General features: G+C 39.0%; 1 protein-coding gene across 1 annotated transcript in view; it reads left to right on the top strand.

The window, feature by feature from the left end:
- The window catches only part of med14 (mediator complex subunit 14), a 113,268-nt gene that overhangs the window by 87,825 nt on the left and 2,191 nt on the right, over window positions 1-23,252 (top strand). The window contains exons 23-30 of the mRNA XM_060833550.1: window positions 2,355-2,463; window positions 5,910-6,041; window positions 9,903-10,082; window positions 16,483-16,718; window positions 17,091-17,270; window positions 18,336-18,443; window positions 19,300-19,425; window positions 21,182-21,371. Of these exons, the coding sequence (XP_060689533.1) occupies window positions 2,355-2,463; window positions 5,910-6,041; window positions 9,903-10,082; window positions 16,483-16,718; window positions 17,091-17,270; window positions 18,336-18,443; window positions 19,300-19,425; window positions 21,182-21,371 (1,261 nt within the window). The remainder of the gene's footprint in view (window positions 1-2,354; window positions 2,464-5,909; window positions 6,042-9,902; window positions 10,083-16,482; window positions 16,719-17,090; window positions 17,271-18,335; window positions 18,444-19,299; window positions 19,426-21,181; window positions 21,372-23,252) is intronic.

Here is a 23,252-nt window from a genome sequence, read left to right as displayed (position 1 = left end):
CCGGACTCTCTGCTCCAGAGCTGGCACCTGTTCTGCAGCTGTTTGTGCTGCAGCCTCGGAGGTCGTGGCCTTTAGCTCCGCCCCCTCCCCTCGGCCCTGCAATTCCTCGAGAGCCTCGCTGTACTTTTGTAACTTTTCTTCGAATGCATTCCATCTCTTTCTGGATTCTGCGATGAAATTGACGAGTGTCGTTTCCAGCCTGGCAATCCTCTCTTCAAGGCCTGTTTTTACATCAGCTGCAGCCTGAGGAGGAGAGGAGGGTGGGGGAGGGGTCTTTGTTTTCTGAGAGCTGCGGGATCCCTTTGGTTTACTCATTATCCACTTAATATTAAACTGCTTAAATATAATAGTAAACAGCTAATTAAGGTTAGAAAATTTTTTTGGGTGGTTTGGTAAGTGTGGTGGGGGTGAGTAACTCACTTTACCCAGGTTTTGGGAAGAGCTCTGTAAACTCAGACTTGCTGAGTCGCCGCCATCTTGGATCTCCCACTTCTAGAAACTTAAGCTCTCAACCATCTCCACCTCAACACATCAATCTAACAAGGGCATTTACTGAAGTCGATGACCGGCTCCCTTGCCTTGCCGACATTGAGGGAGAGCTTATTGTCTCTACGTTGTATCACTATCTCCTTCCTGTACTATGCCTCATCCATGACCAGGATCCGCATACCATGTCATCACCAATCTGAAAATGGCTGATTTGTTTAATAAATTAAATTTATTAATGCAGTAAATTAATAAAGTCTGATGTATGGGTTTTCTAACAATGGTTTAGGAACCTAAGGGGCAACTTCTTCCATGCAGACGGCGGTGCGTGTTTGGAATAAGCTGCTAGAGGGAGTGATAGGGGCTGATACAATTACAAGTTTTAAAAGGCATCTGGTAATGGTGTATTAATAAGGGTTTAGAGGAATATGGGTCAAATGCTGGCAAATGGGACAGGATTAATTTAGGATATCTGGTTGGCATAGATGAGTTGGATCGAAGGGTCTGTTTCCCTGCTGTACAGCTCTATGACTCTAATAGGTAGTGGATCCAACCAGGGTTCAGAATATTTTGGATCTGGTGCTGTGTAATGAGGCAAGTTTAAGAAATGTTAGAGTAGTGATCCTCACAAAACTGTGACCATAATGTGGTAGAATTTAGCATTCCGTTTGAGAGGAATGTATTTGCATTGGAAACAACTATGTTAATATTAAATAATAGTAATTATAAAGGAATAAGGCACAGCTGGCTGGAGAGGCTAGGGAAGAGCTTTAGCAATATGGAAGTTGAGGAACAATGCAGACACTTAAGTAAATTGTTCATGGCTCACAGTAACGACATATTCCAGAGGAAGAATGATTCTAGGTCAGGAGGAATAAGCCAGCCATGGTTAATAAGGGTAATTAAGGTAGCATGAAAATTATAGAAAGAAACATACAATCTGGCAAAGATTAGTAGTAACCCAGAAGATTGGGAAAAGTTTTAAAAACTAACAAAAGATGTCAAAATAAAGCTAACAAAGAGGGAGAAAAATAATCTATCAGGGTAAACCTGTAAGTGATGTTGTAATACGCAACAAGAGCTTCTTTCAACACATAATAAGTGAGAAGCCAAGTGAACATAAGCCCCTTAGAGAATGAGGCTGGGGAAATAATAATGGAGAATCGGAAAATGGCAGAGGAGTTGAATAAATACTTTGCATCACAGTAAACACTAATAACCTGCCAGAAGTATCTAAATATTCAAGGGCAAAAGGAGGAGAGAAATGAATACAATAACTATCACTAAAGGAAAAAGTGTTAAGAAAACTAATGGGGCTGAAGATCAGCAAATGCCTTAGAATATTAAAGTAGTCACAGATACGATGGATAGAATGGTAAGCATTTATCCCTCGACCATGAAAACAAAATTAACTAACTGGTGGATTGTCTGCAGAACAATGTGGACTGCAGCTCAAAAATAGTTTATTTACAATGAAATACTCTGTCTTAACTGTGTACAAAGCACTATATAAATGCTTTCATCCTCACAAATGTGAGAAAGCCAAATGGATATGAAATGAGTACCTAATCTGGCTGTCAATATTGCAGTTTGTTTCTAGACTAGTTACAAGTGGTTAGCTTGTTAAGACTTGCTAGTAAAATTGAGAAGATGAGGGGAAGGAAAGTTATGTATCATTGACCTGATCAGAGCTTTGCAAGTTTTGCCCTTTATTGTTCTATGCATCAACTATAGTGAAGAGTATTGTTGGACAGTCGGAGTTGCAGAAAATCTTCCATTCATGATTTCCTGTTGGTTTTCAGGTGCTGTTTTAGACTAAAATGGTAACCTATTATTCTTAAAACAATATGCACTCTTGTTTCTTTCAGCCTTTTACCAAATCTGGTGCGACAGTAACCTATCCCCTGACATCGCCACCTACATCCTATCATAGTACAGTAACTCCATCACCACAAATGTTGCCTACACAATCACCTGGTAAGTGATGAATGTATTTTATAAATATTTAGTTCTTCTACAGCAAAGCTTATGAATATACTTGAACTTTAAAACATTTAGTTCTATATGAACCTGAGCTTCTAACTTCAGTTCAGAAAATTGTCCACTGTTAGTGTTCAGTTATGAATGAAGACCAGTCACTATTCCTGGCACGTTCAGCTATCTACAGACTTTGATTGGACAATTGAGTGATAATTTATGATTATTAGTACACTGAGCTCACAATCCTCGACAAAGGACCTGGAACCCTGTGAATGAAGCAAGCAGCAGTGTGTCCCTTCAGCTACCCAGATTGAAGATTCCATGCTGAGGTGCACAGAATTGCAACCAGGAAGTTTAACTTAATGTACAGAAAACAAAATAGAGGGAAAAATGAGAGTATGAGAGGAATACTCCCCACCTTATAACGGCTTTCAAAAAGACCATGGGTGCAGAACCTGACAAATTAATCATTAAATTCCTTGGTATATATAAACCACAAGCCACTGGTTTAATATCCAAATTCTAAAATCAAAATATATATAAATTACACACTTTACATTGCATTTCTCAATAAAATCTGGGTGAGGGCAATAATTGCTGGCCTAGCTCGTTCTATCTACTCCCTTGAATAAATAGAAGACTTAACAGAATTTGATGAGATGGGGTCCAGATCACCTTTTCCTGTTTGGGAGTCCCTCAAGATGGAGAATGTCCTGTTTCCATTGAAACTTGATGGGTTCTGAAATGGCTAAGTGTTCTCCGATGTATGGAATACGTTGTCCAGATGGGTTGTTTGAATTTTGTGCACATCCCTGAACACCTTGACTTCACCCCTGCATGTTTCTGAGGAAACTTCTTTGTATTTGGTGCCTTTCGGAATGCGATTTCTCCATTTTGGTTTGTCATAAGCTCAAGGTCTGTTGGGTTTCACAAATCACAGGGATCACATCTCTTCAGGGAACCTTTGAGGACATCCCTAAAGTATCCTTATGGGATTCGCCTACTGCAACTTTGCTCTGAGATGCTTCAGGAATTGTTCTACTGAGTAGAGTTGGTTTTGAATACTTCACAATGTTGAACAAATTGGCTTTGAGAGAATTTTGCTGTTAGGTGGCTTTGTGCAAAGTCACAACTGGTGGTAGTTGCTGTGTTTTGAGGTGTATGCAAAGCTTGCCAAGTCTCTAAATGGCATAAGAGCACAACGTCACTGTACAATCAAGTGACCTTTAGTCTCCTCTTTTAGATCCTGGTTGTCTTATCATCAGTTGGTCGATTGCGGGCTGGGACTGTTTTGCTGTGGGAGTTGGTTGGAAGGGGACCTTACTTTTCCAGGTTTTTAGTCAAGTTACTTGATAAGATTTCCACATTTAACTGAATATGGAAAGAATTAAATGTACTCTCCAGGAACCTCGATTATCCTGCATTTGATTATCTGAATATCAGATTATCCGGCAAGATTGCAAGGTCCTGATGCTCGGCTAAACTATGTTATCCAGCATTTCATTATCTGGAATTTGATTAACCAAACAAAATACTCCCTGCCCGTGTCCTCCGGGTAATCAAGGTTTCTTTCTCTGTAATGAACGGTTTCTACATTGTTACTGTGCAAATTCTGAACCAATTCTTCTAGACTGATCAGGTTTAGGTCTCAGTGTCTGAGTGTCTCACTGAGCAGCTAGAGACAGGTGCACTTGAACAGTAATTGTTTCAAGCCACCTGCTGGAACTTTATACATAACCTATGCAGGAAAGATCATTAACCTGTATATTGACAGTGACAACTATGAAATTGTCATGTGAAATATGTACAGCTACAGCTCAAATATCAATGGTATTTTTCCTACTGAAATCAAGAGGGTGTGACCTTTCAAACAGTAAGTAAATTAAATACATTTGATGGTCTTGACTCTGTTCTCCAGCTTTGCAGTTTGATTTGGGGAAAATATTGATTTCCTTCCTCAAATATTAATTCTATTGATATTTGTGAGGAAAAAATGCAGTTTCCTTTTAAGAGTAAAAAAAATGACAACTGTATGGACCAGACCAAACCCTCTTACCACACAGACAAAGGCAACCCAACTGCAGATTATCTGCCAATTCCAAAAGCTTTGTCTTGGTTATTTTATATAAAACTCCTGAAATGACTTCTTCCACCACCCCGCCCCCAGAAACTCTTAGTTGTCAAATAACCATTTCTACACATGGCACACCCTACTTAAATGAACTGAATTCAACATTCACAGAGAACATCAACACTCACCACTTTTTTTTTAGATTACTTACAGTGTGGAAACAGGCCCTTCGGCCCAACAAGTCCACACCGACCTACCAAAGCGCAACCCACCCATACCCCTATATTTATCCCTTACCTAACACTACAGGCAATTTAGCATGGCCAATTCACCTGACCCGCACATCTTTGGACTGTGGGAGGAAACCAGAACACCCGGAGGAAACCCACGCAGACACGGGGAGAACGTGCAAACTCCACACAGTCAGTTGCCTGAGGCAGGAATTGAACCCAGGTCTCTGGCGCTGTGAGGCAGCAGTGCTAACCACCGTGCCACCGTGCCGCCCATTTTGAGTCCAATAATCCTAAACCCAACCTAGAATTAGAGTTTATTACCCCCTTACCCCCTCAAAATATATTAAGATGATAGTCTAGACCCTTATTTATTTTAGGTGTTAAAATATTAAGGTGTTGTTTTCCAGATGCAATTTGATTGGTCAAACTACTCGCCTTAAGCAAAAAGACACTTTGTATTTTAACAGTAGTGTAAAAGTAGATTTAAATAATAATTGTCTTATCAAAACGCTTAACAAAATAATATATCTATTAACTACTAACGAACTGTTCCAATATAGCAACATCCCCTGAACACATCCTTGGCAAAGGCAAATTCAGTAAAATAGATTGTTTCACATGCAATTCTAGTAACAGGAAGAGAGCTCCAGCTTTTAGCTGTGATGGAGAGGGGAATAAAAGTTTCCACATTCAGCTTCAAGACCCCCAGCTAATACAGAAAATTAAAACTAAACATCCTGATTCTTTGGGAGTCTGATCCCACACATTCAGGCTGCTTCTGTTGTTCCAGCATTTTCAAAAGAAAACCTAAGGCCTGATTAGCTTTTTATTGACGCCTCTGTCTCAACTTTTCATCATTTAAAAAAAAATGACATAATACACCTGTTAAAGCTACTGTATCACCATAATTTCTGTCTTTTTGGTTGTGTTGCTTTCTATTTTGTTTGAGCCTTTTATTTTTGAAGGTTGAAGAGAAAATGCAACAACTTGCAACTATTGAAATTTTGGTATTCATGAAATAACTGGAGATGATGTAATCTTGATATTTATTGCATGCAAAATTCTTACTTTTGTCACCTAACCATAAAATGATAAATCGTCAACAGTGCACAAAATTCATTTACTTGAACTTTATACAGGGAGTTTACATCCTGCAAATTCCCCAAGCGGTGCAATACGAGCTCCTTCACCAGCGTCATTTGTACCCTCTCCATCTCCATCTTCCCTTGGAATTTCAATGGGACAGACACCAAACTTTGCAAGTCCACATGGTGAGTTCTTAAATAAAAATAAAATACTGCAGATGTTGGAGATCTGAAATAAAAACAAAAGATGTTGGAGAAACTCAGAAGGTCTGCCAGCATCAGTGGAGAGAGAAACAGAGGTCTGAAATAACCTCTTCAAAACTGAACTCTAAAGAAGTTACAGCTTACTAAAACTTCTATGTATGGCTGCATTTCCTGCCTGTTAAGACTTTTATCAACCGTTCTACTTAATCAAATTGGAATTTGTTATTGTGGTTATGGATGTACCAATCAAATCTAACATGATTTCAAAATGTTTGCTAGTTCCTTTCTTCAGTCCATTTATCTAGAATAAATTTACAAATTGATATAAAATTTAAGGTTTTCACAATTGTATCACAGATTTTTTTCCATTGAATTGTTTAATTTGTTTTGTAACTCACTTTCGCCTTAGTTCCTGGACTTGGGCTTGTTCTTTTGACTAGGATGATGATGTTTTCAGCACAAAAACAATCATGTAATCTGAGCATACTCTGTGTATATTATCTTGGGATTAATTTGGAGTATTTAAGAGTCAAATAATAAAATCTAACACCTAGAGTCATATAGATGTACAGCACAGAAACGGATCCTTGGGTCCAACTCATCCATGCCAACCAGAGACCCTAAATTAATCTAGTCCCATTTGCCAGCACTTGGCCCATATCCCTCTAAACTCTTTCATTCGTATACCCATCTGACTCCCTTTTAAATGCTGCAATTGTACCAGTCTCCACCACTTACTCTGGCAGCTCATTCCATACATGCACCACCCTCTACATGAAAATGTTGCCCTTTAGATCCCTTTTAAATCTTTCCCCTCTCACCCTAAATGTATGTCCTCTGATTTCGCTCACTCCAGGAAAAAGACCTTGTCTATTTACCCTATCCATGCCCCTAATGATTTTACAAACCATAAGGCCACGCTTCCACCTCCAACAGGAATATACTGTCTCTGGATTCTTGTCATCTCATTTTTGAAGGTTTCTCATTTTCCAGTCATCCCTTCACCTGCAAATATCCGCGCCCAATTAACTTTTGAACATTCTTGCCTAATACTGTCAATTTAGCTGCCTTCCAATTTAGAATTTCAACTTTTAGATCAAGTCTACCCTTTTCCATCTCTATTTTCAAACTGATAGAATTATGGTCGCTGGTTCCCCAAACTGTCACCTCAGTCACTTGTCCTGACTTATTTCCTAAGAGTGCATCAAGTTTTGCACCTTCTCTAGTAGGTACATCCACAGATTGAAACAAAAAAATTTTCTTTTACACACTTAACAAATTCCTCTCCACCCAAGCCCCTAACACGATGGCAGTCCCAGGCTATGTTTGGAAAGTTAAAATCCCCTACCATAACCACCCTATTATTCTTACAGATAACTGAGATCTTCTTACAGATTTGTTTCCCACTGACTATTGGTCTTTAAAACAAGTCCAATCAGATAATCAATCCTTTCTTCTCATTTCCACCCAAGTAACTTCCCTGGATCCTCCTTAAGTACAGCCATAATGTCAACCCTTATGAAAAATGCCACTCCCCCTGCTCTTTAGCCCCACTTTTTATCCTTCCTATAGCATTTGTATCTTGGAACATTAAGTTGCCAGTCCTGAGCCACATCTCTGTGATTGTTATGATATCTCAGACCCATGTTCTTAACCATGCTGAGTTCATCTCCCTTCCCTGTTAGGCCTCTTGCATTGAAATGAATGCAGTTTAATTTATCAGTCCTACCTCATTCTCTGCAGTGTTCCTGCCTGCTCTGACTCATTGACTTCCTCCTTTTCCTAACTGTACTAGTCTCAGACTGATCTCTTTCCTTGCGTATCTCCCTGGGTTCCCCTGCAACCTTCCTAGTTTAAATCCACCCAAGTAGCATCTCTCCACCAGTATATTAGACCTCTTCCAATTTGGGTGCAATACATCCTCATTATACAAGTTACTTTTACCCCAGAAGAGTTTTCAATGATCTGAAAAAGTGAACCCTTCTCCCCTACACCAGCTCCTCAGCCAGGCATTCATCTGCTCTATCCTCTTATTCCTACCCTCACTAGTTGGTAGCACTGTGAGTAATCCAGATATTACTAGCCTTGAGGATCTCCTTTTTAATTCCTGCTTAACCTCCTATATTCTCCCTTCAGGATCTCCTCCTTTTTCCTTCCTGTGTCGTTAGTTGCAATATGTACAACAACCTCCTGCTGGTACCTCTCCCCTTTTTTTGAGAATATTCTGCACTCGGATATCCTTGATCCTAGCACCCGGGAGGCAACACACTATTCTGATTTCTCACTGTCGGCTGCAGAAACATCTGTCTGTGCCGCGGACTAGACAGTCCCCTATCTCAATCGATCACTTGGAACCTAAAGTGTCCCTTGTTACATTACAGCTAGTCTCGGTACCAGAAACTTGACTTTTCATGTTAAAATTCCCCTGAGTGTCTTATCACTCCCTACATACATGTTTCAGATGAGGATAGATCCTGCACTACCTGCCTCCCTCTCCTACATTTCCTGGAGGTAACCCATCTACCTGACTGTGTATGTATGGTTTTTCTCCCTTCCTATGACTGCCATCCATCACATCTCTCTTGTAAATTCCTCATTGCCCCAGCTGCCAGTCCAACCAATCCATATGATCTGATAGGATTTGCAACCAAATGTGCTTCCTGCAGACATAATCATCAGTAATGTGGAAACTTCCTAACCTCCTACATCTGAAAGGAAGACCACATCACTTTACTAAAGGCCATCTTTGCACCTTAACAATCTACAGGCCCAGAAAAAAGCAGTCTTGCCACTCTTTTTAAAAAAAACCTATTGCTCCAGGCTAACTTAGTACCTATGTTCTTTATTTTAAAAATGTTATGAGGAGACAGTACTCAAGAAACATATTTTCAAAAAAGAACCCACTCTACTCACTACTGGAGATTTACAAAGAAAAAGAACAGCAAGGCTACACTTAAAACTGTGCACATAGATGTTCCTGTGCTGTGAGCTCTCCTACACAGGTTCCTCCAAGGTCATCTGTGAATTTTGCTGTTTAATTTATCTCAGATGCACTCCAATGTCCAGAGATACTTGAACTCAAAGCAAAGGCAGTAGTTGCGCAGATTCACTGCTGTGTTAGATAGCTGTGTAGGTTTCTTTCTCTTTCTCCTCTCCCTCTCCATTTCCTTCACCCTCTCACTGACCATGTGGTCTCTGCCTTTGTCTCTCTTCCTCCTTTTAAAAAGTGCCATTGTTTTGATCTTTTCCCCCTAAAGTTCCAAAACAACAATGCAATAGCTTACAAAACAGTAATTACTACTCCTGGAATTCAAGGAAATCAGCTCCAACACCTAAAATCCCTCTAAAAGGGAGCAGCTCTTACAGCCATATTTTTTTCCCCATCCTTCATTTTGATTTATAACCTAAAGGTATAATCTTTCTGCAGTATATGATGACAAATTAGAAATTGTTTGGGAAAGGAATAAAATGAATAAAATTGAAATAAAATTTAAACGTTGAGGTTTTTTCAGTTCTGCAGGGAAAGTTTGGAAGATTTAATATTTCAAAATACAGTACTGAGTATTGGAATAAGGTTCAATTCAAAAGTATTCTGCATATGAATGTAGTTTATTAGTGATTTTAGTCCAAAATAGCTTTTCACATGACTGACCTTACGTTTGTGATGGTTGATGTTTCTTTTAAGTACTGTTTTTGAGGAAGTTGAACTATCATTAGACATAAACGTCTCCATGATTGTGTCAATTCTTTTTCGTGATCTGTTTGCAGAGGCCACAAATCTGGCTTTGTGAGGGTATAAGAATTAGAATTGAATATTATAACTCTCATTTTCTTTTTGTTCAGGCACAATTGACCCAAGCTCACCTTATGCAATGATGTCACCCAGTCAGCGTTCTGGAAACTGGCCTGGATCGCCACAGTTGCCTGGGTCAACTTTAGCACGCATTCCTGGAATGTCTCCAGCAAATCCATCCTTGCACTCACCAATCCCAGATGTATCTCATTCTCCACGAGCTGGAACAAGTGGGTTTCAACAACTATTGTCGTCTTCCAAATTGCATTGCACTTTTGCCAATTTGTCAAAAAAGGACTTCTTTATGATAATCTAATTGTTCTAATGGATAAAAATGCAGGCTTAATTTTAATGCTGTCCATTTAATGCACCCTGCTCCCATCCTGCAATATTTTAATTCTTTAAGTTTATTCTTTCATGGGATGTCGGCATTGATAACAAAGCCAGCATTTCTTGTCCTTCCCTAATTGTTCTAGAATTGAGAAGTTTGCTAAGCTGTTTCAGTAGAGCAGTAAGAGTCCATTGTTGTGGAACTGACATCATATGGCATATTTCTTTCTCTAAAGTGCATTTGTCACACAATGGGGATTTTATAACAATTGATTATGGTTTCATATTGCTATTAAAGAAACTAGCTTTTAATTCCAGAGTTTATTAATTGATTTTAAATTTACTCAGCTGGTGTGATAGAATTTGAGTTATTATTCCCAGACCATTAGTCCGAGCGCCTGGAGTAGGAAAGTCACCATAGGCCCAGAGGACTGTAGGGGTCCTTTTCCATTACAGAGAGATGACTTGTGGTGAGTTCAACATAAAGATCACAGGAATACAGTTGAGGCAAGAATTTTAAGGTTGACCTCAACCAGTGCAGGAATTGAACAGAGCTAACGGACTCAAAAACAAATTTCTGGAAAATCTCTGGTCTGGCAGCATCTGAGGAGAGAAATCAGAGTTAACATCTCAGGCCCAGTGACCCTTCTTCAGAACCAACTCCGTGCTTCTCGATTGCTAGTTTAGTGACATTGCCATATGGATTATCTAATTTTCATTATCTGATTTTTATACAGGAGACCTTTTCATGGACAAATGTGGTTTTTAGTAGGGAAAAAACATGGACCTAAGTAGGACTTCAGTAGTTGCCTGACTACAGATTGAGTCAAACTACACAAGACCCAGACATTTAAGACAAAGACATTTTTCAAAAAAAAAATATTAATTGGTGAGATGTCAACGTCACTGGCTGGGCCAGTATTTATTACCCAACCTTAGTTTTCCTTCAGAGGGTGATGGTGAGTTACCAACTTGAACTGCTACAGCAAGTGTAATGTAGGTTGACCCCACAGTGCCATCAAGGAGGGAGTTCCAGGATTTTGACCAGAGATGTTGAAAGAATGCCTTGTATTTCCAGGTCAGATGGTGAATGGATTGGAGGGGAACCTGCAAGCAGTAGGCTTCCCTTCTTTTTCTCCTGCCCTTGTACTTTTGGATGGAAGTACTTTTGGTTGTGAGTTTGCAAGCTGATGTTTAAGGAGCCTTGATGAATTTCAGGCATGAATCTTATAAGCCATACTACACACTGCTGCTATTGAGTTTTGGTGGTGGCGGAACTAGATGTTTGTGGATGTGGTGTCAATCAAATGGGAAGCATTGTCCTGGATAGCATCAAGCTTCTTGAATGTTGTTGGAGCTGCATGCATCCAAGAAAGTGGGAAATATTCCTTCCCACTCCTGACTTGTGCCTTGTCAGAAAGTGCTGTACATCTCTATGACTCTATGATTTGTGCACAGCAGGATTCCTAGCCTCTGACCTGTTTTTGTAGCTGTAGTATGAAATGGCAAGCCTGGTTCATGGTCAGTGGTAAACCCCAGAGTTAATTGTGGGGGTTTCAGTCATGGTAATGCCATTGAATGTCAAGGGATTGTGGTTAGGTTCTTATTGGAGATGGTCATTGGCATTTGGTGTAAATGCCACTTTTCTGATCCACTTTCCTGGGGGGTGGGTGCTCAGTAGAGGTTAAAGTTTCCAAAACAAGTCAACGCAAGAATAATAGTGTTGTATTTAAATACAACAAGGTGAATGATCCTGCAGCATAGATTGTACCCTCCAATTTCAATGTGCATATCACAGATGTGGTTGCAAAAAGATAAGGGCTGGGAACTAAATATCCAAGGAGACACATCCTATTGAGAGGACTGGGAGATGGGCAGAGGGCCTGTGTTGCCTTGTGAGGAAGGATTGAAATTAAATCAATAGCAAGAAATGATGGAGTTGGAAGGCTTGGATTCGGTGTGGGTAGAATTGAAGAACCAGAAAGGAAATAAGGATCCTGATAGGAATTATGGGCAGGCCTCCAAACAGTAGTCAGGTTGTGGGGAAAATAATAAATCTGAGATAGAAAAGGCAGGTAAGAAAGACACTTAGCAAGTTTTGAAAAGATTTGTACTTCAGGTTGAGGTTCTGGATGTAGGTTTGCTCGCTGAGCTGGAAGATTCATTTCCAGACATTTTGTCACCCTACTAGGTAACATCTTCAGTGGGCCTCCGGGCAAAGCACTGCTGATAATTCCTGCTTTCTATTTACATGTTTGGGTTTCTTTGGGGTTGGTGATGTCATTTCTTGTTTTTCTCAGGAGGTGGTAGATGGGTTCTAACTCGCTCTAAGAAAGACACTATTATAATCATCACTGGAATCTTATACATTAATGATTTGAATGGTCTGAGGGCAAGTTTGCAGATGACAGAGATAGTTGGATGGTCGGGTAGTGTTGAGGAAGCAGGGAGGCTGCAGAAGGACTTGGTCAAACTTGGAGAATGGACAAGGAAGTGCCAGATGGAATACTATGTAGGAAACTAAGAGGTTATACATTTGGATAAGAAGAATACAGGTGTATATTGCTTTCTAAATGGAATGGCTCTGGAAATCTAAGGCACAAAGGAACTTGGAAGTCCTGGTTCAGAATTCTCTTTAGATTAACATGTAGATTCAGTTGCTGATTAGGACTACAAATGCAGTGTTGGCAATTATTTCAAGTGGGCTAGAATACAAGAATAAAGATGTATGACTGAGGCTATAAAAGGCTCTGATCAGACTACATTTGGAAAATTGTGAGCAGTTTTGGGCCCCATATCTAAGGAAGATTGGAGGAGATTTACAGGAATGAACCTGGAGATTGAAGGGCTTGTCAAATGAGGAGCAGTCGAGGGCTCTGGGTCTATACATAATGAAGTTTAGAAGGATGAGAGTGTATCTGATTTGAAATTTATGGAATAGGGCGAGGCCTGGTTAGAGTTGACATGGAGAAGATGCTTCCAGTAGTAGAAGAGAGTAGGGCCTGAGAGCACAGCCTCAGTAAAAGGACAATCTTTTGAAACTGAGATGAGGAGAAATTTCTTCATTTAATCTGTGAAACTCCATGCTGCAAAGAGCTTTGGAAGCCAAGATGTTGAGTGTATTTCAGACAGAGATAGGCTCTTGATTTAGTATGGGGATCAAGGGTGACAAGGAGAAGACAGGAGAATAAAGTTGAGAAATATATCAGCCATGGTCAAATGGCAGTGCAGACTTGATGGGCAGAAATGGCTAATTCTGTTCCTATATGGTCCTATGTTAAGAATGTAAGATTTTGTGTAAACTTGATTCCCCTGTCTGTAGCAGAGCTATCCTTTTAAACTTGTTACCTGTGATTTTTGTGTATGTTTCATGTTGCACTGTCACTTATAAATTTTTCTCATAGTTCATGGTAATAAAATTTCTTCTTTCAATCAAGAAAACCTGGCTAATTCCAGAAAACAGTTTTAATTGAAGTTTTAAAAGAAATAAAAATGTTTGCTGCAACTGACTGAGAAGAGATTAAAAAGCAAGGAACCCTAATACTGGGTTTTCTCCCAGTCTTTGGAGGAAACAAAATACTTGAAGCCAAAGGGGATGAAGGATAATTCTGTAAATTCTCTTGAATTACTTGACTAAAATAACTAGAATCTGCACAATTATGAAACTTTGTGCTGTGGTTATCAAATATAGTACCCTATAATAATTTGCAAAAATTGTATGAACCTTTTATACTTCCAACTTCTTTGATCATTTACTCCACAAAATGTACTTCAAATGCAAATTTTTTTTTGATTTTTATTTTTCTTTGATTTATTATTGTCACAAGTACTGAGGTACAGTGAAAAGTGTTGTTTCCTGTGCTATACAGGCAAATTGTACCTTACACAAGTACGTTAGGGTGATAGAACAGAATTCAGAATATAGTGTGACAGCTACAGAGACGCTGCAGAGAAAGATCAACTCTGTAGTATGAGAGGACCTTTCAAAGGTCTGAGAACAGTAGGAAAGAAGCTGTTCTTTAATCTATTTGTACTTGCATACAAACTTTTATATCTTCTGCAAGGAGAAAGAGGGTATAAACGGGATGGGAGGCATCTTTGATTATGTTGGCTATGTTTCAGAGTCAGCAGGAAGTGTAGACTGAGTCAATGGGTGGAAGGCTGGTTTGCGTGATGGATTGGGCTTCGTTCACAATTCTGTGTAGTTTCTTGCAGTCTTGGGCAGTGTAGATGTCATACCACATGACGTTTTCTATGGTGCATCTATAAAAGTTAATTAGTGTCTTGGTGGATGCGCCAAATCTCCTGAGCCTTCTGAGGTATAGAGGTATTGGTGTGCTTTCTTGACCATAGTGTTGATGTTCTGTGGAATGTGGGATAGAACAGATTATTGATAATATTTATGTCAAGGAACTTGAAGCTTTCAGCCATCTCCACCTCAGCCCCATTGTCTTCCACCCTGCCTTTTGAAGTCAATGACCAGCTCCTTCATTTTGCTGACATTGAGGGAGAGATTGTTGTTCTTACACCATGCCATTAAGCTCACTATCTCTGTCCTGTATTCTGCCTCATCTGATCCACGCTACAGTAGTGTCATCAGCAAGCTTGTAAGTGGAATTACAGCAGAATTTGGCTACACAATTGTGAGTGTGTAAAGAGTGTATTAAAGACTGAGTAAACAGCCTTGCGGGGCATTGGTGTTGAGGATCATCGTGGAGGAAGTGTAGTTGCCTATCCTCATTGTTAACAGTCTGTGGGTCAGGGAGTCAAGGATCCAGGTGCAGAGGGGGTCAGAGTCCTATGTTTCAGAGATTGGAGATGGGTTTGGTTGGAATTATGACATTTAAGGTGGAGTTAAAGTCAATAAATTGGAGTCCAATATAGGTGGACTGTTATCCAGATGTTTCAGGGATAAGTTTAGGGCTGGGAAGATCTATTGGATAGTGGGCAAATTGTAATAGATCAAGGGAAGCTGGAGTTGATGTGTGCCATTACTCACCACCTTGAAGCACTTCATAATGACGGGTGTCAGAGCCACTAGGCAACTGTCATTAAGAGACACAGTCTGATTTTTCTTTGGCACCAGGATGATGGTGGTTGTCATGAAGCAGATGGGAACCTCAGATCTGTGAGTACTTCTGCGCAGGATCTGAGTGCATGACCAGGGACTCCGTGCGGGCCAGTCACTATCCGTGGATTCACTCTCAAAAGGGTTGATTTGTCTGCAGTGGTGACTGGGTACCAGTGTACTCAAGGCTGTTGGGGCAGCTGACATCATTTCATTACCCTTCAGCAGGGAGGGATGTGTTGTTGTCAGCGATTCTACACAACCTCACTTTGTTGCCCATTATAGTGTGTAAGCCTTGCCACATTCACCATGTGTTTGTGTGGTTAGTCTGGGACTCTGACTTAGTCTGGTATTGTCTCTTGGTGTCCCTGATGGTTTTGCAAACTTAAATTTCCTGTATAGATTAGTTAACAATTCACTGGGCATATATCAGTAAAATATCAATCCTTAAATAAAAGGAAATAAAAGTAAAACAAAATTCAAGCTTCTGACATTTTTAAAAATTCCTCCACCATCACACTAAGTTTTATACTATCAATAAGAGAAATTACATTGCAGCATTAACATTTGTGAATTGTTTTGGTCAAATTTAGTTTTCACAAGATGAATCTTGAAATTCTAATATTTGTCAGCTGATTTTTTTTTTGTTTCTGTGTTCAGAGAGTATACCTTTCCGTGAGAGGATGGAACAGTATTTAAACATAACTCTCACATCTGTGTATGAGTATTATTCAAATCAGGCAGGATGAGGTTGGAAGCAAGAGGTTCCTTTCTTTCACTGTTTATTCTATCTCTTTTTTCCTGAATGTGGTCACTTTTGGTTCACAGAGAGAACAACATTGGTACTCTAGCCACAATGTTCAAATGGCCTCCCAAATGAGAGAATTGTTGGAATTCTCTCATTTGGGAGGCCATTTGAACATTGTGGCTAGAGTATCAATGCTACTTGGCAACTTTCAGTTTAAGGAGAAAGTGAGGACAGCAGATGTTGGAGATCAGAGCTGAAAAATGTGTTGCTGGAAAGGCACAGCAGGTCAGGCAGCATCCAAGGAGCAGGAGAATTGACGTTTCGGGCATGAGCCCTTCTTCAGGAATCTTCAGATTCTCCTGCTCCTTGGATGCTGCCTGACCTGCTGCGCCTTTACAGCAACACATATTTTTCAACTTTCAATTTAAGGTCAATTTAAAATAAACAGATTGCAATATTTAACACTTTGCCTTTGTTATTTTAGGCTCCCAAATAATGCCGACCAACATGCCCCCTCCTCGTACACTACCTCAGCGTTCATGGGCTGCATCAATACCCACCATCTTGACTCATAATGCCTTGCACATTCTACTTTGTCCATCACCGACTCCGGGTCTTGTCCCAGGATTAGCTGGTAGTTATCTGTGCTCCCCACTAGAGCGATTCTTAGGATCTGTTATGATGAGACGTCATCTGCAAAGGATCATACAACAGGAACCGGTAGGAGGATATATAGATATTCCCATTTAGAAACAACAAACGCTGTAATAACATGCTAGGCTGTTCAGCATTTTGTTGGGGGGGAGCGTCAAAAATATACGTTCAGCTTTCTGTTACAAATTACTACATTTTGCAGTTTCTGTCATTTTACTAATTCGAAATGATCTTATCCATTGTTCAAAAATTGTTGCATTGTTTTCTTGAGACATTTTAGAAGCCAATTTTACTATTTTTATAAAATTAGTTACTAAATTTCATTGTAGCAACTCTAATCGGAATAATGGGTACATTCTTCAGAGAATGCACTTATGATTTCTTGATCAGATATATAATTAAAAGCCAATTTTAAATATTCTCTGATTTTTTTTTTAGTTGCAACTTATAAATTCAAATGAACCTGGTGTGATCATGTTTAAGACTGAAGCACTGAAGTGTCGAGTAGCATTGAACCCACAGACATATCAAACTTTACAATTCAAAGTAACACCTGAAACACCAGACCCATGGACACAAGAAGAACTACAAGTTTTAGAAAAGTTCTTTGAAACAAGAGTAAGTATGACAGTAATGCAATTCAAATTGCAAAATTATCTATTGTGCAAACAAGTATCCTATTACAGAAGAACACTCAAAGTTGTATGTCTCCTATTATTTTGTAATGCAAGACCACATAAAGTGAAGTTGCCATAGTCTTAGCAAACCTTTAGGGCTGTCCTGTCATTAGGGAGACAGACAACTAGTGGTGGTTTAACCCAAGAGTCACCACACCTCAGGAACAGACGGGGTGTTCAGAAGGAGAGTCCTTCATGGTAACCTAAGTCAATGTGGGAATTGAACCATGCTGTTGACATCACTTTGCATCGCAAGTCAGTTGTCCAGCTAATGGAGCTAATAAGCCTTCTACAATGCCAAGTGTTACGATAATGATATGACGAACTGTCAAATTTTAACTTCCATTATTTGACTGGCATACCTGAGACCTTTCATGGACTAAAATTGTTTTTAAAAGGGAAGAAACATGGACCTAAAATGGCTGTGGTGATCACTTGACAACAGATTGAAGCAAGCTTCATGAGTCCTGTGCGTAATTTTTCATCAAAAACCTCAAAATCAAGCAACAGAGTCAGTGTCAACAGATTTGACATAATGATAGATGAAAGGTTTGCTGCTTGTCAGCTTCAAAAGAAAATGGAGCTAAATTATATTTCAGTTGCTTTTGCACAGCAGAGGAGGGAGAAGGCAAAATGGATTTATTTGCTAAAACTGGATGCCTCAGTCAGTCTTAGAGCAGGTTATATTGATCTTCTCAACTTTAGTGTTTAGGGAAATTACACAGAGTTGAAAGAAGAGCTCTGACATGTAGTTTTCATTTCCTATCAAAATCCATCATCCCAAATACTTATTGTGTTCTCATGCCTGTACCTTGAGAAAGCTACTTAAATAATTTGTGCATTTTATATTGGTGTTTTTTAAAATCATTTTCCATAAATATTGAGCCAAATGGTTGAAATAAATCACTGTAAATATGGAACCTATTTGTATCATTTAGCTTGATTACATTTATCATTCCTATAAAACTCAACTGCAATATGAATAATAGATTTTTCATCTGTTAAGGTTGCTGGACCCCCATTTAAAGCCAATACACTAAATGCCTTTGCTAAGCTATTGGGAGCTCCAACACACATTCTCAGGGATTGTGTGCGCATCATGAAACTGGAATTGGTAAGTGACACTGTAATACTGTCTGTAACATTGAAGTGGAAGGGGTTGGGGAGTAGCAGATCTGTGGGGTGGGTAATGGTGAAGTCAGTTTTATTCAGGATCAGAGCATCAAAATTGGAGGTAATGGTGTGGCTGAGCAGAGGAGTTGTTACAAGTGTATTGTGGCATTAGGACTAAGCAACTGAGATTTCAGTAATGCAGTTTTAAGTGAATTGATAGTTCTTCTGGGGATAAATTCCCAACAAGGTCTTTCCCAATTTGTACCTCGTGTTCAAAATATTGTGGTTAGCTTTTTCAAGACCAAGCACAGGGACCATTTACTCAATGACATAAACATTCTCATAGGTTGTCGAAGTGTTGAATTTTCTTCTTGATTTTTTAAAATGAAATAGTTGAATAATGCAAAATATGAAGTAACTCAGTCTAATTATGATTAATAGTCTCCTCAAAGCATTTTAACCCTTTTGGATTTCTGTTAAATCATCTTGGTTCCACAAAGAAACAGCACTGCTGGCTTAAGGTTTATGTAGCTGCCACAGTGCACTTTTAACATAAGATGCTGCTTTTAACAACATTGTCCATCATCCAGTTTAGCTTAATTTGGACTCACTTATCTAGTTCTATCAAATTATCATGCCCAATTTTGCTACAGAAAAATGTGACCGCATCAAATTATCTTGATAAAGTAATGCTTATGTAACTTCCATGAAAATACTTTTTGCTGAAATGTTAATATTTCCCAGAACAGAGGTTTATACTTGTTTCAGGTAGAAAATCACCTTGAAGCACCAAAATGCCAAAACTAATTTCATCTTGGTTTAACATTTCAATAAATCATGCTTTTTGTTGTGAACAGTTTCCAGATCAGGCCACTCAGCTAAGGTGGAATGTGCAGTTCTGTTTGACAATCCCGCCTAGTGCTCCTCCAATAGCTCCTCCAGGAACACCTGCAGTGGTGCTGAAATCCAAGATGCTGTTCTTTGTAAGTTGCACGCTCATGTTTGCATGTATTGCAGTTGAAGATCATGAAATTGTAATGTATTAAATGTGAGGAACTGTTAGGATTGGAGGCAAGAAAAATATGAATGTTAAAACGTGTGTTTGCGTGCGCGCGTGAGAGAGAGAGATGATTTATTTAAGATTGTTGGTACCAATAATAGAGTAAATTGAACTTCTTCATAGGTCTTGCAGGGTTACAAGAGAGATACTGTTCTATCTCAAGCTTAACATATCATGTTTCTGGAAGTCTTCTAATGTTCATTCCTCTACTATTGTTGATTCACCCATATGTTGCATCTTGCCTTTCAGCTGGCCTAATGTATCAACTCAATGTTCTTTGGCACACTATTAGTGTCTAAGGCTAATGGTTTCTATAAGTTAGCAAGTCATTTTGCATTGCTTCAAGTGAATCTTCATCGTGTCCATGTAATTCCTTTTGTTGTTTGCATTACTTTGTTCTATCTTCAAAAGGTTCTTCACAAAATCTATTACTTTGGTAACTTGCACCATCCATACTAACCTATCTAGCCCAATAGAGTTGATCACTGAATATCAGCTTCAAAAATGATAATTTCTGAATTCAGCAAATTCAAGTACTTCATAGTTAGTAATGTTGACCAGCCAGCTAAAAAGAAACATTTTGTAATAGTAACTTTGAAATATTTCAAGCTGTTGAATGTTAGTATACGCTTTCTATCAACTGTCTACATTTCACATCAGAAATGAGATTTGTATGGGCAACTCCCTTCTAATATTTTGGTTTAGTGGCAGTTTTGATGCTATGTACTGATTTTCAAAGATTCCATGCACAAAGTACAGCTCAGAAAGAGGCCATTCAACCCTACTTAGCATTTATACACCCCTACCTACCCAAAAGTGGTGTCTGTTCTCTGTATGCAAGTCATGAATTCCTTTACTATCCTGCCACAAGATTAATATTAGAGGAGAAAGTGAGGACTGCAGATGCTGGAGATCAGAGCTGAAAATGTGTTGCTGGAAAAGCGCCGCAGGTCAGGCAGCATCCAAGAACAGGAGAATCAACCTTTTTTTAGCATGAGTCCTTCTTAAGAAGGGCTCATGCCCGAAACGTCGATTCTCCTGCTCTTTGGATGCTGCCTGACCTGTTGCGCTTTTCCAGCAACACATTTTTGGACAAGATTAATAACACTTCCATGATGTGGACTCCTTTCTCACATGCAATTCAGTTATACCAATAGTGATTGCTGATCTAACATGTGACTTTCTAACAGTTGACTCCATTTTTTCAGTCTTCAGGCTAATGGTAACCACAACTCTCAGCAAGAAATACAAGTGATTCACTAATAGAAGATCCACTTTAAAGTGTGCCACAATTGTGCATCAGTATGCAAACTTCATCTAACTTTTTTTTGTTGGAAGACTGTCATTGACATTTGGTGTTAGGGTTGACATTACTGTATGGTGCGTACCTATATACAAAATCCAAACTGGAGATCCCTAGCTGTATCATTTAGCGTAGCTGAAAAGAATTAATAAAATGAGGCACAGGACCCATCTATATTCCACACAGTGCAATACCAGAAGCACTTCAGAAATGAAATAATGAATGCAATGCAGATGCTCTGATTGAAACAAATGGAAGAAAATGATACTTAAATTGTTTGTTTTTTGAAGTCTATATTTGTGAAATTACAGCTAAAGTTTCACATTCTCTCTCATCTTTTGTCTCTGCCCTTCACCCAACCTCAACCTGTCAAAAGCTGCAACTCACTCAGCGACTAACAGTTCCACAAGAACCAATCAGCATAATTGTGCCAATTGTCTATGATATGGCAACAGGGGCAACACAGCAAGCTGATATTCCAAGGCCACAGAACACATCAGGAGCAGCTGCCTCAATGGTGAGCAACATCTTGAGGAGGTTTTCAGAAGTGCACCAGCCACCACAAGGTAAACCAAAACAAAGTTATTTTGCAGGATGTGTGTTTTCCATCATCTGATCATTTTTTTGCAATATGCACAAAATGCAAAAAGCCACAGTAAATGTAACAATGTTGGGACACTGAAAAAATGTTGTACTTAGAAACCTAAATTTTGTATGTAAGCCCAGGCATGTTTCCAATATCTATGTTGCTTCTCTTTGCTTTTCATCTCACCCTCTACTGGCTGTTAAGGTTAAGTTTTAAAATGGGTTTGCACAATTTCTGACAGGCATGACCCCAATGCACATTGCGCCCAATTTTAGGACTACTTGACAAGTAAAATTAAAATCTCTGCAAAGATGACTGCAGCATAGCTCATATGAGAAATAATGAAAAATGTTATGTCAATATACAGAGCACTTTTGCAAAGATTTAGGTGCTTGATTTGATCTTTGGCTTAATTTCTTACATTAGTTCATTGCTTTGGAGAATATGCTGTATAATAGCACTAAAGTATCTTCCAAAATGCAGTAAATGTTAAATAATATATTAGTTTTAAATTTGCTCATTAATCAAATTTACCTTACTAGAGCCACCTATATAGCCATCTGGTGGATGAGGGACAAGATAATTCAAATTTGGATATCCAAGTGGAATCCATTACTATGTTGCTTTGTATTTCTGGGCCAGCCTTTTTGTTTGCAAGTTTGTATGATGAATAAACCCTGGTTCTCTTTCACTTCTGTAAAACCATACCTGACATTTAGTGAAGACCACATCTTTTGATTCTATAATCAAAAGCAAATAAAGTATATTGGGAAAAAGGCTGTTTTACCCCCAAGGGCTGTTATTTTAAAAAGCAAGTTACTTAAATCCATTGTAAATCATATTTCCATTGTTGCTGGGCAAGCAGTAAGCAATGGTGCAAAAGAATGCAACTTGCATGTGTTTACAAAGTAAGATTCAGATCGCAACAGGCTGCGGGCTTGTAGAGTTGATGTGGATTCCAAAGGTTATCAGTTCTCCCCTCTTACCCTGAAGAAACTCCATAGTTTGCTCCCACCAATAATTAAAGGTTTTCATTTTAACCAATTACTGAGAGACTTCATTATTCATGCCACTCTCCCTCCTATGCAGAAGTGCAAGAGTCTAAAGGAGAAGAGCAGACAACAAAAATAACATACCATTGAATTTTGGAGAACCATTTCTCCAGCATTTTATTTCCTCCACCTATCATGCCATTTTTTTCTTTCCGTCTATGATACTCTTTGTGTATGGGTATTTTTTAGAATGGGGTTAAGAGTTGATCTACTAAAATTGTGTGCTGCATGTTCGGTTGTTTACTTGTGATAACAGGATCTATATATTTGTAATAGTTCTTGTGACGTACAGAAACCTGGTATGTGTTTTCCGTTAACCTGAGTTTATCAAACAAGTAAATTAGGAACTCTGCTTACTTTGATAAAATGCTTGAACCTTCATGACACCTCCAGGAATAGCAGGCCTTGATCTCTAGTACACTTCTTCAACAATGCATAATCTATTTAAAGAGCAATTTTCATCCCAAAAAAAGCCTATTTATTGTCAATATTTGTTCCAAGAAAGTACTGGTGCGGTGATAATGTTGCTGAATCAGGTTTTTACTTCCAAATTTCTGAATAGAACCTAAATTCCATGAACTTCCATAATGGGAGTTGAATCTATGGCCCAACAATAGCCCACACCTCTCCTGAATTAACAGCTTTGAACTTTCTATTCTGAAGATTCATGTGTAAACTATTACCTTAATGTGCTAACTCTGTCTGTCATAACCCCAACAGTCTAATACTGGAATGCAGTCATGTGTCTTCTTGGAACTGATTACTCAAATCACCACAATTCCAAACTGTCTTTCTGACTTTCTTAAAAT

This window comes from Hemiscyllium ocellatum, chromosome 12, assembly GCF_020745735.1.
Source record: "Hemiscyllium ocellatum isolate sHemOce1 chromosome 12, sHemOce1.pat.X.cur, whole genome shotgun sequence".
Lineage (NCBI taxonomy): Eukaryota > Metazoa > Chordata > Chondrichthyes > Orectolobiformes > Hemiscylliidae > Hemiscyllium > Hemiscyllium ocellatum.
Note: the sequence above shows the minus strand (reverse complement) of the source record. Positions and strands in the feature narration are given on the sequence as shown.